Consider the following 19429-nt stretch of genomic DNA (forward strand, 5'->3'; position numbering starts at 1 on the left):
TCTAACCCTAGATTGGAATTCATGTTCTTGACCGTTACATAATGCTACCCAAAGTGGGGAGTTCATTCTACCTAGAGAGAGAAGGAGTGGCTTTGGGAGTGGGTCTTGTTGCTAAGTTTTGAGGTATGAAAAGGACATGGTAGGGGAAAGGTGTTGTGAGAAAAGGGAGCAGCCTTTGTAAAGGGCTGGGGGTGCCGAGTGAAGCTAGTTGCTCCATGTCTGGGGCACACCTCCTAAGGGATGATCCTAGACTGCCTGCATTGGCATCACCTGGATTACACATCAAGATATAGGTGCTTTGACCCCTTCCCTAGACTTTCTGAATTAATATCTAGAGGTGAGAAGCACAAAAGATTCTTTTACAATTTTTCTTTAATTAAATGGTAATATATAATAAGAAATTTCCCATTTTACCCCACCCCCACCCCCACCCCTGCTGATCATTCTGCTCACTGAAGTTTGGGAAGTGCTGGTATAGAGCGTAGGGTTGTTATTGTTCAGAAATCAATCTGGTTAGGTAGGCAGGAGATTGCTTAGTTACCCTGAAGTCTTAAGGTTTGTGTAGAATTTTCTTTCTCTATTTACCCATCAGAAGTGTTTTTGGTTTTAACCGTCTGATTCTAACATTAACAAGCTTTTGACAGGCAAGAGACACTGTATACATGTTTGGTTATGTGTGTGCTTGTTGTAAAATCTGAATTTCTCAAAGCATGGGAACACTCCTGGAACTACACTGGATTAACAGCATTGTGTTGTTAATAAAAGGCAAAACAATTTTTCAGATTCTTTCACATGCTTATTAAGTTGATAGGCATTGGCAGATTTCAAGGTGGGGATTTCAAATATATCTTGTGGAACAAGAGCCCAGTAAAACATGTTTTTTATATTTATATATTTATATAGGTATTTCCTGGTGGAATTTACTGTGTTAGGTGTTTCTATAATTAAGAACCAACTAATCATAGTAGGTTAGTATACTAATTCAGCTGTTTTGTGTTTGACGCTTCCAATGGTTGAAGAAGAAACAAGTGTCTTAAGCTGTATTTGTTCTTTACAAGCCTTTCTATCTCTGTACTACTTTGAAATATACAGATTAATGTTTGCTTTAAGGCTATTTTGTTATTTACTTTGCAGTTTAAAATATCAGGTAGCTCTGCACATGTGTCCTGTGGTCCTGGGCCATAAGAAGTGGGATTCATAGTTGAGTCCTGGATAGGCACCAAAACGGTCATTACGGATGGGTACTTGGTTGTCACTTATAACTACACATGGACACTAAAGTACTAAGGGCGAGGTGTGGCCATTGGGGATGATTTCTAAAGCCTCTAAGGAGTGCTCCATTTCTCTGAATTTGTTTTGATATCTGTGTAATTTCTAAGCTGTTCTCTTCCCAAATCCTGTGATATTATTCGTAAATGTATCCTCTGACCTGAGATTGTCTGCTAGCACTTTCTTACTGCAGTAATTTCTCAGTTCTTTTTTTCCCCTACCATACGCACATATCGGATAGAAACCGAGATTTTTATGAAACTCTTCAGAAGTTGCTGGAAATTCCTGTCACAACCATTACCATATGTAATATCCTTGTAATGGTTGCTTACTTTGGACTGCACACACCATGTGTCAGCAAGCCCAGAGTGGAACTTAGCAGATAAGTTTTGGGTGGCTGGCTCTTTGGGAGTGGCTGACATTGCTGCTGGCTGTTGCCGATTGATTGGCGGCATCAAATATTGCCATGGCCAACTAAGTCACCTCTCCTGGGGATTTAAAATTTGCATCTTGGGTTCTGAAATCTGGCATGGGGTTAGAATTAAGTCATATTGTTGACAGTCCTTGAGTCTGAACTTCCTGGGCTGGATCTTTAGTCATTCTGTGAAGATTGTTCTTTTCGCCTGGCCTAGTTCTGTTACTTGCAACTAAAAGAAATTGAGTCACAACAAACATGGTGTTAGAGTTGTATGATGGATGCATCATGGAAAGCATTCGAAAGCGAAGTACAATTTTCCCTTTTGCCTCCTGCTTTAGTTGCCTCTAGCTGGGATCTGCATGTCACTCCTTCACTGCACTCCCTCACTAATCTAGCTAACTGCTTTACTTGGTGTTTACACACTAGGTACAGATACTTGTGCTTTCCAAATACCTTATGCAAACTGTCATAACAGCACACATCCCACTGTATTGTTACACCATAGTTGGCTGGCTCCTCATTAGACAATAGCTCCTTAAAGCTCCTTAAGGTCAGGCACTGAGACACCTTAATCTTAGTACCTCACACATAGTAGGCATTGAACAGGTGCTTATTGAGTTCATTGTTCCTCTCTCTCTATTAGTCATATTTGCTTCCTTTATTTTTCAGCAAACACTTATTTTGAGTGTTTATGTGCCAGAGACTGTTTTGTGCTCTGGGGATACTTCAGTAAAGAAAACAGGCCCCCCAAAATGCCTGCCTTCTTCGAGCTTAGAGTCTAGATAATTTTTTTTAATATAAATTAACTTATAAATTAAAATGTAAAAGCATTAAATTATGAAGTATAGCTAAAAGTAAACTTTCAGCAATATATGGAGTATTGGACTATGTGCTCTGGGGATACTTCAGTAAAGAAAACAGGCCCCCCAAAATGCCTGCCTTCTTCGAGCTTAGAGTCTAGATAATTTTTTTTAATATAAATTAACTTATAAATTAAAATGTAAAAGCATTAAATTATGAAGTATAGCTAAAAGTAAACTTTCAGGAATATATGGAGTATTGGACTATAACAGCAAGATTTTATATTATCCCTTCAGTCTTCATCTCACATTTAATAAATAATTGCCAATTGCAGTAGGTTAATAGCTGTGTGACTGAGAAGGAATCTCGCTGTGTGAGTGCCCTGGGATAACTCAGGAAAAATACCTTTGGGAAATTTGAAGTTTATGATTTTGAAGTTTCCTGAAGACCTTATATTTGAATGAGTATGTGTAGCAGTTACTGTTTCTTTGGAGCCCTGCTGGTCAAGATGGTGATAAAACATGGGATGGGAGAGAGAAAAACCTCAAACTTTTGCTTTGTGGACTTATTTGTTTCAATTATTCTTTGAAGTTATAGAAACAGTATACTTGGTCTTTAAGGGAGTCTAGGATAAGTTAAAAGTCTGGATTTTGTGAAAACATTTTCATGCCATATATATTCTAATGTACTCGTCACTGAATTATTTCATAGCATTGATGGTAGTCTTATACCTTACTAAAGACTGTAGGCTCCTTGAAAGTTGACCTGAGGTTAAGGTTGTGTAGCTTCTGACATATATTCTAAAGAGAAATACTTGGCTCAGTGAATTTTTGATGGGGAATAATATTTCTTATCCCATCATATTATCACCATGTTACTGAAGGTTCAGATACTATATGGGGCAAAAGTACTCCAGATCCTGAAACACAGCAAGTAGTATACTAATAAGAAATTAGTATTTTGGTATGTTTCATTTTGTATATTTTTCTCTGTATTTTAAAAAGCATAGCTATAATATGAATATATCAATTTTGTGCCCTAGAGTATATGTTTTCAAATTAATTATTTCAAGTAAAGTTATGTGTTAATATAGTTAGATTAGTTATGTTCTCCCTGCAACTTAAAACGTTTATAACCAGGTTCCTAGGTGTGTGACCATGACTATCCTAAACCTCAGTTGTTTTCCACGAGAAATACTGCTGTGAAGGATAAATCAGCTAACAGGAGAGGGGCTCACATGGTACTGGATTCTTAATAGATGTTTAATAAATGTTAACTCCTCTCCTTTTCCTTCAGATTGACTTGGGAGAATGTATCCTATATGTTGTTTGATCCTTTAAATAGAGTAGTGTTATACCCCTTTCCTCTTGAGTAGTTTTAACCTTAGAAGCCCCAAGCTTGTTCCTTAAAGAACTTGGGTGCGTGCTTGCTTGTATTTCTTTGAAAAAATATAGTTAGATGTTTGGGAACTAGAATTAGATGAGAAAGCTAGGCTTTTTTTTTTTTTTTTTTTTTTTTCTCCCCTCCCCCCCCCCCAATCTAGCTCTTCAAAATTAATCTCCTGTATGGTCATCTGGGGGTTATGCTTTATGAATTTGTTTTGGAGGCCAGTTAACCTTTTCCCCTTTTTGGGATCTGAAACATTTTCAGATAGCTGGCGTCTTTAAAGAGGGATGTTTCTATATGGGTGTAGGATAAGAATTACACTTCTAAGTGTGCATGCAAAACTTGTTGAAAATTTTTAACATTTCATTGTCAAGCATTTTTTGGTACTTTCCTAATTTTTCTCACTTCATTTTTCAGAATGAACCTAGTGATCAAGAAGATGGCCTCACCAAAAGACATCACATGACAGACTCTGAGAATGACGATCTCCCCAATCTTAATGCTAGCGACTCTGAAAGTGAGGAGCCTCCCAGGCAAAAGGACAGCGACTCGGAATCCGAGGGGCGCCCAGAGCCTCCCGCAAGTGATTCTGAGGATGAGATGAATCATCATGGGAGTGACTCCGAGAGTGAGGAGACCAGGAAATTACCTGCCAGTGACTCTGAAAATGAGGAACTTCTTAATGGGCATGCCAGTGATTCAGAAAACGAGGATGTTAGAAAGCATCCTGCCAGTGATTCAGAGATCGAAGAGCTCCAGAGGAGTCCTGCCAGTGACTCTGCAACAGAAGATGCTCCAAAACCCCAAATGAGTGACTCTGAGAGTGAGGACCCTCCAAGGCCCCGGGCCACTGACTCTGAGAGTGAGGAGCTTCCCAAACCTCGAGTCAGTGACTCTGAGAGTGAGGAGCTTCCCAAACCTCAAGTCAGTGACTCGGAAAGCGAGGAGCCTCAGAGGAACCAAGCCAGTGATTCGGAAAATGAAGAGCTTCCCAAACACCACATCGTTGACTCAGAAAGCGAGGACCCTCCAAGGAACCAAGCCAGTGACGCAGAAAATGAAGAGCTTCCCAAATCCCGTGTCAGTGACTCTGAGAGCGAGGACCCTCCAAGGAACCAAGCCAGTGACTCGGAGAATGAGGAGCCTCCCAAATCCCGAGTCAGTGACTCTGAGAGTGAGGACCCCCCAAGGACCCAGGCCAGTGACTCAGAAAATGAGGAGCTTCCCAAACCGCAAGTCAGTGACTCAGAAAGTGAAGAGCTCCCCAAACCCCAAGTCAGTGACTCTGAAAGTGAGGCGCCTCAGAAGGCACCTGCCAGTGATTCAGAAACTGAGGGTGCCTCCAGACACAAACAGAAGGCAGCATTGGATGACGACAGCGATGGAGAAAACAGGAGAGAGGATGCCGAAATGCAGAGTGACTCCTTCCATTCAGATAGCCTTACAGAGAGGAAAAGGTTTCATAGTTCTGACAGCGAGGAAGAAGAACCCAAAAGGCAGAAAATTGACAGTGATGAAGATGAAGGGAAAGAGGGGGAGGGGGAGAAAGCAGCAAAGCGGAAAGCTGCTGTCCTTTCTGATAGTGAAGATGAAGAGAAAACATGTGAGGATTATTTGGGGCTGTTTATCCGTATCCTTATGTCTTGTCTAAGTTTGTAACAGTGAAGGATTGTTTTTCTGCTATGGTGAAGCTATATTTTGTCATTCAACTTGATGTTCTGAAGTGTCACTAGGACACTGGTTTCCCCTGTTGTCAGTTGGCTAATCATAATATTAAATTTCCTTTGAGTTCTAGCAAAATTTGTTAAGTTCTAATTGACTCAAAGTGATAAGCTAGACTGAGTGTCAATGAAAGTGCAAAGGACTTAGACTTTTTACCATAAAAGGGATTGCCCTCCCTCCAAAGTAAAATGTTTACATGCAAACCCCTGACTATACCTAGAGTTAGGTGTGTGTCTCTGACAGCTTATTTATAGGAGTGGAGCTCCCACAGGGACTTAAGGCTGAATACCCAAGTGCAGGGATGTTCTGAGAGACTGTATAGAGACTCCATGTCTCTGCAGAGTGGGCCAGTCTTAACTATATGGGAATTCATTTTCACAGATAATTTTTCCTTAGTTACTTTTTTATGAAGCTTATTTTTCTTTGGAAAAGGGGTACTCTATTATAATCTTACAGTTCTTAGAGGAGAAGAAAAATGAATGTGTTACCTCAAATGCAGACAGTTTGTTAAGGAAGATGAAACAAGACCATCCAGTCCTTCTTGGTTCCGCTAATAATAGTCAGTATAGAGGGGTGCCAGTTCTTCATATCATTCTATTCTTGTTTTCTCCTTCCATCAATGGAAGGTTAGCCATTGATGCACACTTTCATATTGGTGATTTTTTTTTCCCCGTCTTTTGGCCACTTTTTCCTAAGGAAAGTGACTGTTAAGGTGACTCCGAATGAGCCTTTTAGTTTTTTGTTTTTGTTTTCATTCTAAATCATATTTTAGGGGGCCCTTTTATTTTTGCCACATACTGCCATTTTAAAGGTCCTGTTATACTTAGTAAACAGTGACTGTGACAAAATAAGATTATGATGTTTTTCTTTTTTGAAAGCAGCAAAGAAGAGTCGTGTCGTCTCTGATGCAGATGACTCTGACAGTGATGTTACATTGGAAAAATCAGGCAAAAGAGAGAAGACTGTAGCATCGGACAGTGAAGAAGAAGCAGGGAAAGGATTGTCTAATAAGAAAAATGAAGAGAAGGATCTATTTGGGAGTGATAGTGAGTCGGGGAATGAAGAAGAGTAAGTGACATATGCAGTGAGCTTTCAGGAGTTCTTAAAAAAGGTGGTAGAGAGTGGTTTGTCTTCAAGTTTTTGCAAGCTGTATTAATGTTTCCTGTTGAATCCTGCCTAATTGCATGACCTTGTGGATTCAGAATTTTAGTTCTGAACTGCTACAAGCTGCACATGGGTGAATCACTAAAATATGTTAAGTGAAAGAAGCAAAGGGGACTCATGGTATGATTCCATTTACATAAAGTTCAAGAACAGGCAAGACTTGATTTCTGGTGATGGAAATTAGAATGGTTGCCTTGAGTGTGTTGATGCAGGAGACTGAGTAGAAATGGGCATGAGGAAACTTTCCAGGGAAATGGAATTGTTCTGTATCTTGATTGGGGTGCTGGTCACAAGTATGAACATTTGTCAGAACCCATTAAATTGCACAGTAAAGGTCTACCCATTTTATAGTGTGTAAATTATACCTTGTTAAAGGATTTTGTGATTCCTGTGCATGTGAAAAGAAAACAAACTTTTTCTGTATTTGTTTCTCTTCTAGAAACCTTATTGCAGACATATTTGGAGAATCAGGTGATGAAGAGGAAGAAGAATTTACAGTAAGTATAAGATGGAAATACTTTTTCATTGCTTTTTTTTTGTTATCAGTGGTTCTTTAATAGGTCATTTCTGTAAGTTGGAATAAAGAACTGATGCATTCAGGAGAAAATCTAGAAAAATGGTATTCAGAAAGTAGAATAAGATGATATAGGAAGATGAAAATAACAGACACAATTGGCTTAAAGGGAGAGAGAAGCATTAAAAGAAAGAAAGGCATTTTGTAATGTTGAAGGATAAAATTCACAATAGTTAAGGGGCTTTCAATTCTAGCAGTGGCAGGCTAGGTAATTTGGACCAACCCTCCTGCTAAGCACAACTAGAAAATGGGACAAAATGTTTTAAAAATCTGTTTAATGTCAGAGTAAAAAGGCAGCAAAGAAGTACTAATCAAGAAGCAGCAGGAGGCAAAGACCTAAAGAGATGAGCTCAGTATTTAGAGGTGCTTTTGCTGAGGGGTATTTGCCTATTCGGAACACAGTTGAAATGCTGATCTATATTTTTGACACCGTCAAGGCTAGGGGGACAATATTTGGAGTTCAGGCCCTGCTAGGAGGGTAGGGGACCCTTGTAAACCCTGTGCTCTGATTGAGACTCCAAAAGAGCAGCAATTTAGGATTAAGGATGAAATGGAAGTAAAATAGCCCTTGCCTGGACTTCAGCCTAGCTTTGAGTCATCTGGCATCCTGGAAAACCTCAGTCTCAGAAATCAGATTACAGGAATTCTTGAACAATTGCCTAGTACTCCCAGACACCTGGCATATACAAACAGAAATCCTTTCAGGACAAAAGTAACACCATTATAGGCCTCAAATTATTTCTGCATTTTTCGAATGTGCAATGTGGCATACAATCAGAGGAAACTAAGTATGCATCTTAAGCAAGAAACAGTGGTAGCAACCAACAATAGAAGTAGGTGAAGTGGGAAAGCCGTAATTCAAGTGGAGTGAAACCGATAGAACAACCAGACCAAAAAACCACGAATGAGCCTCTTTATATAATGTAATCTGGATACAAGTCCTTTGGTGGTTTTAAAGTTTAAAATATTTGCTTTCATTTTGCAGCTTGTTTTTTTACTGGAGTCTTTTGATGAATAAAAGTTCTTAATTTTAATATAAATCAAATTTACCACTCTTTGTCTTTGAATTCTGCCTAAGAAATTTTGCGTACTCCCAAGGTCATGAAGATATTCTCCTTCATTATCTTGTAATAGCTTTATTTTTGTATTTCACGTTTAGGTGTACTATCCACCCGTAATAGGCTTTTGGGTGTGTGTGAGGTAGAGGTCAAAAACTCTTTTCCCCACTTAGAATATTCAATTGACCCAGCACTATTTATTGTAAAGTTCATCCTTTCCCAAGACTCTGCAGTGCTATCTTTGTCATAAATGAAGTGTTTGTAGATATTCTCCAATCTGTTTCTGGACTATCTCCTCCCTTTCACTGGTCTCTATCCTTGCATCATTAATATATAACTCTTGATAGTTGGTAGTTTATGTTTTCCAACCATGTTACTCTTAAGGATTGCCTTGGCTCTTATTGGTCCATATAAAGTTTAAGCCAAGCCTTTCCAAAAAGTACAAAGAATAAACAACATTTTCTAAATACAATACTGTGAAACTGAAAATGAATAACAAAATCAGCAAGCAAAACACCCCATCACCCAGGAGTTTAAAACCTCCTTGCTAGATGACTCTTAGGTCAAAGAAGAAATCAGTTGTATTACTAAAGCAAGAGAGACTGAAAGTAGATGAATTTAGAATCTAATTCAAGATGGTAGAAAACTAACAAAGTAAATCTAAGAGAAATAGAATGGAAGAAATCAATCAACAAATATTTAAGAGTCTGTGTGTTAGAGAGTGCTTTGGGCACTGCCCCCAGGAAGCTCATTCTCAGCTGAGCAATACATACTGTAAGAGTAAGATGTACTTACCTAATTTGGTTGGAGAGTTAATATCAAATTGGTTGTGGGTTCAGTTTATTGAGAAAAACAATGTAATAGGTGAACCTTCTGGAGAGCTTTTCTAAGTATGACACAAAAGGTAGAAATTACAAAGAAAAGGTTAACTATTTCAGCCAGATCAAGATGATAGCTTAAGACATCCATGGGAACAGTTCCCCTTAGACATGGCTAAATAAAAGGTAGATTCAAATTCCTTAGAGCTCTGGAGGTGAAAGAGACTGGAGGATATTGAGCATTCCTGGAGAAAGGGTTACAGATGGCTGTTAAACATGAAGAAATGCCCAACCTTACTGAAAATAAGAGAATGCAAATGAAGCTACAGTTTAGTAAAAGTTTAATATGGTTACAGCCATACCGTGTGGTAGCCTAAGCCTTAAAAAAGAATGAGGATACTTCATGCTGAAATGGGTTGGTTCCCCAATCCTATTGTTACAGAAAACACAGAACAATATACTGTATGTAAAGTGTACTGTACTACCATTTTTATAATTAAAAGGGGGATACTAAATACAGATGTGTAGAATTGCTTGTCTAAGTGTAAACTGTCCCTGGAAGGAAACACAAGAAATCTAGTAACATGAGTGGCTAGGATGGGAGGGAGCTTTTTGATGAATACCTTTTTATGGCTACTTAATTTTTGTTTCATGTGAATGTATTTCTTTAAAAATACGCAAAAATTAAAAGCAGAAGAAAATCTGTAGGGAGATTGTGATGACTGGCTAACTTATCCTGCCTTGTAGGGTTTTAACCAAGAAGATTTGGAAGAAGACAGAGGTGAAACACAGATAAAAGAAGCAGAAGATTCAGATTCTGATGATAACATAAAGAGAGGAAAACAGTTGAGTTTCTGCTTTTAAAAAGAAATTTGTTAAGAAAACTGAAAAAACAATTAAGGGTAGAGTCTTTTTAACTTTGTCTTTTCTTATCTTGGGTCCTAATAAAGTTGAGGTGAGAATCTGTTCTGCTTTTTTTCCTTCTTCTCTTTATATAGTGCTATTGCTCCGTTACTGTTCTTTCATTTGTTCCGTACCTAGATGGCTTAATTTTTGGAATTGTATTTATATGGTCACCAGACTTTTAATTTATGGTTCACCATGTAAGCTCTTCTGAAAAATAATATAAATAGATTTTTTGAGAGAAAAACTTATTTTGTGGTTGATGGGGGAGAGAAAAACCTAAAGATTTAATTATAAAATGCTACTTGATTGTATTTCACTTTACTTTTGTTAAGATAGTTGAAATCTATCTTTAGGAAAATCTCCTGCTTGAAAGAAGCCATACAAAACATAGATTGAATTAGTAGTTAGCTGGTATTTACAGTTGTAAAGATAATGCTTTAAAAAAATGGTTTCCTTTTCAATTCCTAGTGGCATGCAGGAATTAAGCTGGATGCTTTTGGCAGTGTCCTTGAAATTGAGTTTTATGATGGCAGAGTTCCCTACCTCCCTCCTTTTTATGTCTGATTCTGATTAAAGCTTAAGGAGTTGAGGCTCTTAGCAAGTCTGTAGATTTACGTTTTCTAAAAGTAGCAGTTTTTCTTTTTTTTCTACTCATGCTATATAAGACAAAAACATTCAAACAATTAATCGAATGCCTTCCAGTGCACTTAAAACTGAACTGTTGTAGTGTAGGCAGTGTCCCCTGAATGAGAGTTTGAAATGTTCCTTCTCAAGCTCACATATGCAAGTGTGAATGTGGTGTATAAAAAGTTGAGGAGAATTTGTGTTTAATTTGTAACAGTTGGGATGATAGTACCACAGTTGAACATAAAGTTTAGGATCACCTGTTCTTTTAAAAGCAAGTTATAAGTAGTTGGGCTTTGAAAAGAAGGAAGCACTTCATTGAGTCAGAATTCAGAAATTCGGTGGTTTTTAATTGTGATGAGAAAATATGTATTAAAAAGGGAGCTTGTGTTTAGGTCTTCCCAACTTGATTTTGTGTTTCTGCTTAGTATGGATTTCCTGTCAGATTTTGAGATGATGCTGCAGCGGAAAAAAAGCCTGAGCGGCAAGCGCAGGCGCAACCGTGATGGCGGCACCTTCATTAGTGACGCAGATGATGTCGTGAGCGCCATGATTGTCAAGATGAACGAAGCTGCTGAGGTGAGACGGGGCCAGTTCTAGGTTCGTCTCTCTTCCCCTACTTAAAGGGTTGGGTGTTTTTTTGTTTGTTTACTTTGGCTTAAACTGCATTTATTATGCTTTGCTTTTTGTGATAAGGCATTCACTGTTCTAAGTTTTTAAGTGTGAAAATAATTTTAATTTTTTAGTTACATGTTTAGAAAAAAACTGAAAAGACTTTAGTTCAATGAACCTTTTTAGATGAAAGAAAGGCTTTGCTAGTTTTATGGAGGAAATGATTTTGCTCTCAGTTTACCACAAAGTTTTGTGTTCCTTCATATGTAAAAAAGTACTATAAACTCATGGATTATTCTCTTGCCTCCATTCAGGGACTACATTTAACTTGTTTTGTTTTTTTAAATATGCCTAAATTATAAAAAATGACCAAGAACAAGTCGTGATCTTTTAGAGACACTTGAAGTTTGTTTTTTTTTTTTTGTCTAGCTAAAAACGATTTTGCTTTACTCTGAACACATAGGCTATCAAAGTTATTGTCAGTAATAGTACTTTCACATTTTTCAGGGTATAATCCCTTTCCACTTTCATTACAAACTCAGAGCCATAGAGACCAACTTATCCAGGAGGATAACTAAACTTGCTTAAGTTTTTATGGATTCCATGAAGTATGTCTAGGATCTGCTCCAAAATATTTCAAGAGGAAGGAAAAGTAACTAGAGAGATAGCTAAACTGAGACTGGCCATGTGTGGTTAATTGCTGAAACCGAGGGATGCATTATTCTGTATTCTGTTTTTATGTGTATTTGAAATTAGCCATAATTTTTAAAATTAGACAAAAATTGCCCAAGTGTGGATACTCCAACCATTCTTTGGCATTGTATTCCACTATCACCTGAGCCTGACAACTGGAAGAATACTGCTATCAACCAAATTTCCCCACCTAGAATTTGAAACTTAAGTGAACTCTTTGGAAACTTGACAGTTATGCCAATACTTTACATTAAAATTATTCCTCTCAACTTGTAGTGGCTAAAGGCAGTCATTATAGTTCTGTGAGTTTGAGCAACACAGATACAGGATTTGGGTCTCTGCAAAAAAGTTCTTTATTTAGCCATCCATTCTTTTAGGAAAAAGTGTAGTTTCTCTGAGAAGCTGCTGCTTTATTTTAAGGTTTCAAATTACAGATAATTCACTATTAGCAGATAGAACTGCTTTTTTAAAAAGACTTTTTTGTCTTTCTTTCTGGGTAGGAAGACAGGCAATTGAACAACCAAAAAAAACCAGCGCTGAAAAAATTGACTTTATTACCTACTGTGGTTATGCACCTTAAGAAGTAAGTATTTTGTTTTATTGAAAAAAAAATTTTTCCCTTTTAATGGAATGGTATTGAAACTATGCACTTGGTATTCTCCGAGATACAAAAAATGATAGCTTTCTGTCAATTGACAGAAAAATTAAAATGGGTAGACTTCCCCAAATGATGTTTCTTCCTTAGAAATTTTTCTTATACCTTGATTTCTGATGCAAACAGAACAAATAGCAAACCCATTAATTGAAAAAAAACAAGAAAACTTGGAAACCACTGATTTTGTTCTTTGTGGAGAGTTTTGGGTCTGTTAAATGGCCTGTACGTTCCCAGTATAAGTGAGAACAGGCAAATCCAGGAGACCGCTTGACACGTCTCATACGAGGTTTCACGTGTGGGTCCTGTTACTGACAAGTGCCATTGGTCTTGCTGTAATCATGATGCACTTAAGAGAGCTTTGTTATCAAGCTCTCGTTGGTTCACTGATAATTGTGAGCTTTAAGGATCAACATTGCTTTCTTCTTGAACCAAACCACAACCTACTTTTGGTGGCTGAAGTAATTAATATGTTAGTACACCAACGAGCTGCCAGCCTGGTCTCGGAAGTCTGACCAGAAGGTTGCCACTTAAGTCCCAACAGACAAAACTGTCTAAGGCAGATTCCATACACACACACACACACAATATTATCATGTTTCTATTAGCATAATTGGTTCTAGTATATAAAATGGAATTTTTAATGTCTTTTATTTTTCTGTTTTATTGAGATATAGTCACATACCATACAGTAATCCACAGTGTCCAATCAGCTGTTCACAGTACCATCATAATAGTTGTGCATTCATCACCCCAATTTTTGAACATTTTCCTTACTCCAAAAAGAATAAAAATAAGAATTATAAAGAACACCCAAATCATTCCACCACCACCCCATCCCACCCTATTTTTTCATTTAGTTTTTGTCCCCATTTTTCTACTCATCTGTCCATATACTGGACAGAGGGAGTGTGAGCCACCAGGTTTTCACAATCACACAGTCACACCATGTAAGCTACGTTGTTATGCAGTCGTCTTCAAAAATCAAGGTCCCTAGGTTGCCATATGACAGCTTCGGGTATTTCCCTCTAACTATTCCAACACACTAAAAACTAAAAAGGAATATATATAAAATGCTTAAGAATGCCGTCCAGAGTGACCTCTCGACTCCATTTGAAAGCTCTCAGACTCTGAACCTTTATTTTGTTTTATCTTGCTTCCTCTTTTGGTCAAGAAGATTTTCTCAATCCCACGATACCGGGTCCAGCCTCATCCCCAGTTGTATCCTGTGTTGCCAGGGAGATTTCCACCCCTGGAAGTCAGGTCCCATGTAGCAGGGAGGGCAGTGAGCTCACCTGCTGAGTGGGCTTAGAGAGAGAGAGAGAGGCCAGAGCAACAGCGACATTCTCTGAAGGAGACTCTTACACACAATTATAAGTAGGTTCAGCCTCTCCTTTGCAGTAACAAGTTTATAAGGGCTTATGAGCCCCACGATCGAGGGCTCAGTCTAGTTACTAAATTGTTTGTCCTCAATGTTTATGAGAATATCAGTAATAACCCAGGTGGGGAAGTCCAACATTTTCCTCATTTTCCCCCAGTTCCTCAAGGGGGCCTTGAAAAAATATTTTTACTCTCTGCCCAAATTACGTTGGGATGTATCAGAATTTCACCCAACCTGTACAAACCTACCAGATCTCACTTCCTATTCAAAGTTCCGTATAATTATGGCGTTTGAATAAACTGACCTTGCATGTTAAATTATTTAGTGAGCCATAGAAAATATAAATCCTGCACCAAATAAACATATCTTCCCTTGGTCTCACAGAGAAGTTGAGTTTCAACACTTGAGTTTCAGGTGTCACACAGATACCCAACTTACCTGACAAAACCTGATGACAAAGAGCTCAGCATCTCAGAGTTTGGAGATAATCATTACACTTCAGGAATGGATGTGACTGCTGTAAGAGCTTACATCTAGGGACCATTACAATAAGTGTTCCCCTGATAAGCTGTGCTCTAAGATTCAGTTCTCAGAGTTTACACACTATAATTAGTCCATACTAGTGAGGCATTATAATATTTTCGCTTCTGGTGTACTTCACTGAAAATGCTGTCCTCAAGATCCATTCGCCTAGTTGCGTGAAAATGGAATTTAAAATACCAATGTTTCATCAGTTTCATTTTTGCCAGTATTGTCCTGTAAAGCATAACCCAACGCAGGTTCTCCACCACCTGAAAAACTTTGAGAGTCACTATTCAGATTGAATGATATTTTTTTAGTTGTAATAATTATAGCTACTTATTCTTACTGAATATACCATTCCTTTCAGCATTAACCTATCGTATGTAACTTGTTGTGTTTTCCTTTAATCATCTCTCCCTGTCAAGTCTGTTGTTTCTAGAAAATAGGAACTAAATTTCATATTGCTTTTGGAACTGGAATACGTATTCATTTAATATTGAATTTATATTAATGCCTCTTTAAAAGCAATTTTTGGAAATGTCACTAATACGAAAGAAAATCCAGAGAAAGACAGAGTCAAGGTTCTAAGACCTGACTTTTTTCTTTTTTTCTTTTTTTTTTTTTTTAATTATCATTGCAGGCAGGACCTTAAAGAAACGTTTATTGATAGTGGTGTGATGTCTGCCATCAAGGAATGGCTCTCTCCTCTACCAGATAAGAGTTTGCCTGCACTAAAGATTCGGGAGGAGCTGTTGAAGATTCTGCAAGAGGTTAGAGACAGATAATCTGACTGTTAGTTCTTCATTAATTATCTAATGAGTTTTGTACTCATTATCACAACCTGTTCTAGTTTGCTAATGCTGCCAGGATGCAAAACACCAGAGATGGACTGGCTTTCATAAAGGGGGGTTTATTTGGTTACACAGTTACAGTCTTAAAGCGATAAAGTATCCAAGGTAACACATCAGCAGTCGGTACCTTCACTGGAGGATGACCAGTGGTGTCCGGAAAACCTGTTAGCTGGGAAGGCACGTGGCTGGCATCTGCTCCAAATTTCTGGTTTCAAAATGGCTTTCTCCCAGGACGTTCCTCTCTAGGCTGTAGTTCCTCAAAAGTGTCACTCTTAGTTGCACTTGGGGTGTTTGTCTTCTCTCAGCTTCTCTGCAGCAAGAGTCTGCTTTCAATGGCCATCTCCAAAATGTCTCTGTAAGCTGAAGCTCCTCTCTCTCAGTTCCAGTGTGTTCTTCAAAGCGTCCCTCTTGGCTGTAGCAAGCTCACTCCTTCTGTAAGATCTTTTTTTTTTTTTTTTTTTTTTCATTTGGAAAATTTATTCTTAAATTGTTTTTTATGTACAAAGGCATTAGCAAACCTTTTGTAGCATATTATGACTCAGAAAACAAACTCCCTAATTCAGCCTTCTTGTAAAACACTTGAAGACAACCTACCAAATGAGAGCTGACTCAATTCAAAGGTGAAGAAGTTGTGGCATTGAAAAGACCAGCTGATCTTTCCCTGTAAGATCTTATATAGTGTGCCAGTAATTTAATTCAGACCCACCCAGTGGGCGGGCCAACACCTCCATTCAAATCTGATCAGAGTCATCACCCACAGCTGGGTGGGGCGCATCTCCACAGAAACACTCAAAGAATTTCAATCTAATCAGCACTGATAGGTTCGCCCAAACAAGATTACATCAAAGATAATGGCTTTTGGGGGAGACAATACTGTTCAAACTGGCACACAACCCCTTTATTCTACCACACATTTGCACATTCTCTGCTACAGCCTGTCAGAGGGGTTCTGGAAAAGGAACATACTCAATAAAATGAACATAAAGGGAAAGGCCTTACAAAGCTTCATTTAACTATAGTATTGAAGAAAAAGATCTTGGAGTAGCTATGATGTACTTGGTTGAGAAGTTTAGAACAAAAAGGGGCATGTTCTAGGGAGGTGCATTGAGGCAGAAAGGCCACCAGCCTCACAGTCAGATAAACTTGCATTTGAATGTCGAGCTGGGCCTCCTTGATGTGGCTGTGACACCTTGGGCAAGCTACTTAACTTCTGAAGGATTTCCCGAAGAACCTCCTGTAGGCCAGCCAAGCACTGTGCTCGGTGCTTTACATATGCACTGTTTCACTTACTTCTCTCAACAAACCTGCAAGGTAGGTGTATTGTTTCCATTTTACAGATGAGGAAATTGAGGCTCAGAGAAGTTAAATGACTTGTCCAAGGTCACATAGCTAGCAGGTGGCTGTGCTTGTATTCAGACTTGAGTCTGTTTTATTCTAAGGCCTGTGCTGACTCCTGTGCTCAACTGCTAACTTCTGAGTGTGCTAATTAGTTCATACCTTCTGACACTGGCTTTACACTTAAACGTCAACTCAGAGGTAATACTGAACCCTCAGCTCTTGATATGAACACAGATAAGTGTCTTTGTGTTCAATGTCTGCATATCCTGAAAATGGGATTCTTGTTTCTTATTTTATTGTGAACGAATCAGGTCTTGGAGGTCCTCTAGGATAGCTGAGCAGGACTCCCGACTTCTGAGTGATTAATATGTGTGTATGTGTTTATGTTCCCCAGCTACCTAGTGTGAGCCAGGAGACCCTGAAACATAGTGGGATTGGACGAGCAGTGATGTATCTCTATAAACACCCCAAGGAATCAAGGTCCAACAAAGACATGGCAGGGAAATTAATCAGTATGTAAATTTTGCTTTTTGTTTGTTATGTTTATGTATATATAGAGAGAGATGTATAGATAAAAGCTAATTATATTTTTACCAATATTCGTTTTAAATGGGGCAGTAAAGTGGGATAGAAATAACTTATTGGTACCATCTTTTTTCCCTTAGACTTAGTTTGCTCCTCAATATTTTTAAGTAGCTAGCAAGTATTAAACATAGCAAACAGAAGCATACGTTTTCTAATCATGGATCAAGAGCCTGGGGGAGAGGGGTTAGAATGCTGGTCTTGGAGTCAGTCATACCTGGGTTCAAGTCCTAGATTTGCCACGTACCCTACTGTGTGTCCTTAACCTAGTGATTTAAGCCTTGGTTTCCTCCTCTGTAAAATTGAGATAATTATATGCTTGCTTTGGTTTATTGTGAAAATTAAGTGAGAGGAGATATGTGTAAGGCTTAGTGCCTAGCACATAGTACTCAAGAACTATTAGTCACTGCTGTTGCTGTTACCTGCACAGTAATGTCCAGACCCTTTTGTGTATTATTTATTGATGCAAAAGAAGTCAAGAAGAGTCTAACTGAAATTCATCTGATCAGGTGCTATATTGTTGATGAAATGCTTCATTTTCAAGAATGAAAACTGTGTATTTTCATTATCCTCTTTAACACCTCCTAGGCTCCATGTTGAAAAGGAATTTTTAAAACTTCAAGACTAGCTAGAACAAGTAACTAATATGACGTTTGGATACAGGAATTGTTTTTCTGTTGAAATTTTTAGTTTGTCCAAAGGTTTTAGGGAAATGTCGATTTCTTTTATGAAACAAAGAAGTATTAATATCTTTGGTCTGCCATTTACTGCCCATTAAATGATTTAAGAAAAAAAAAAAAATTGAAGCTTTCCTGCAGTGGTTCTCAACCTATTTTTCACCCGAAACTGAGAGAAACAGAATATTTCCACTGGTTTCATGGTGGTGCTGAATCCAGGGCTGGGGGTAGTGGGGGGTTTCCAAAATGTGGACTCTCTAAGAATCCCTGCTTTGTCCTTAGTATGGCAACACCTGTATTCCGTCTATACTGGACCTCTTGTTTTTACAGTGTGTTAAATGCAGCATTAAGCCATATTATGTTTCAGGACAGAAATAGCAGTTGACACTTCTGACTTCTGACTAAACAGTGGGTCATCTTAGCCATAGACTACACCTGCACTATTGAAATGTAATTTTCAAAGATTGAAGCCATTAAGAGAACTATTTTTGGTTAGTATAAGAAAGTGGAAGAATTTTAAGACTATTTCCAGTGGTATAAACTTAGAAATCTAGGCTGTCTTTATGAAATGTCAGCACAGCTAGTTGTTGAATGTCATAGTGAGTCAAAGGTTATTTTCTTTATATCTCTGTGGCTCTTACTAGTTTAGCTGATCTTTGTACATACAATTATCTGTATCAGCTGGAGTTAGTTGTATTATTGGTTATTTTGCTGTGTTTATTCTATAAGTGGTCCTGAAATAATGGGGTCTTTAAAATAATGGAGTCTTTAAAAGAAAGAGTATTGCCTTATGCTAGGGTCTGGTTATTTGAAAGAAGAGAAAAATGCTATTTTACGGACTCGATAATTTATTGCTTCCTTGTTACAGATGAGTGGTCTCGGCCTATATTTGGTCTTACCTCAAACTACAAAGGGATGACAAGAGAAGAGAGGGAGCAGAGAGATCTAGAACAAATGCCTCAGCGGCGAAGAATGAGCAGGTATGAGGGAACAGGTATGAGCAAGTGAAATAATGTTACTGTTGCACTAACTGAGCTTTTTTCTAAGCCGTTAAGAAACCTGCAAGATGATAGGATTTTGTCTTTACTCTCAGCTGATAACCTGTCTTGTTCATAATAGTGTTTCAGTTTAAATGGGATGGTAAATAATGAAGGTCCGTCCTTTCCCACAGTCCCAGAGGTTTGTTATGTTTCCGCCACCTTGCAGGAAAAAAACTAAATTTTCTCAGTTCCATCCCAGAGTCCTAGGAGAAAAAATATATATTGTTGGCCCAACTTGTATCAGTATATTGAATATAGTTATATCCAGGAGAGCAGGGTCATTGGTTACAAATATGGCAGTTAAGGTTGACTCAAAATGAAGCTTGTTAATGCAAATGAAT

At 38.2% G+C, this 19429-nt stretch overlaps 1 protein-coding gene across 6 annotated transcripts in view; it reads left to right on the plus strand.

Annotated features, from left to right (window-relative positions):
• IWS1 (interacts with SUPT6H, CTD assembly factor 1) overlaps positions 1–19429 on the plus strand; it is a 54606-nt gene that overhangs the window by 24180 nt on the left and 10997 nt on the right. For 2 of the 6 annotated variants that reach the window (XM_037849239.1, XM_037849241.1), the window contains 9 exons: positions 4292–5477; positions 6475–6664; positions 7200–7257; positions 9958–10055; positions 11169–11319; positions 12546–12628; positions 15241–15370; positions 17184–17301; positions 18917–19028. In XM_037849239.1, coding sequence (XP_037705167.1) covers positions 4292–5477; positions 6475–6664; positions 7200–7257; positions 9958–10055; positions 11169–11319; positions 12546–12628; positions 15241–15370; positions 17184–17301; positions 18917–19028 — 2126 coding nt within the window. Of the gene's footprint in view, positions 1–4291; positions 5478–6474; positions 6665–7199; positions 7258–9957; positions 10056–11168; positions 11320–12545; positions 12629–15240; positions 15371–17183; positions 17302–18916; positions 19043–19429 lie in introns of all 6 variants that reach the window. The other 4 variants (XR_005218759.1, XM_037849240.1, XR_005218760.1 and 1 more) reach the window with 4 other exon arrangements.

The sequence above is a fragment of the Choloepus didactylus genome, chromosome 9 (genome assembly GCF_015220235.1).
Source record: "Choloepus didactylus isolate mChoDid1 chromosome 9, mChoDid1.pri, whole genome shotgun sequence".
NCBI classification, from domain to species: Eukaryota; Metazoa; Chordata; class Mammalia; order Pilosa; family Megalonychidae; genus Choloepus; species Choloepus didactylus.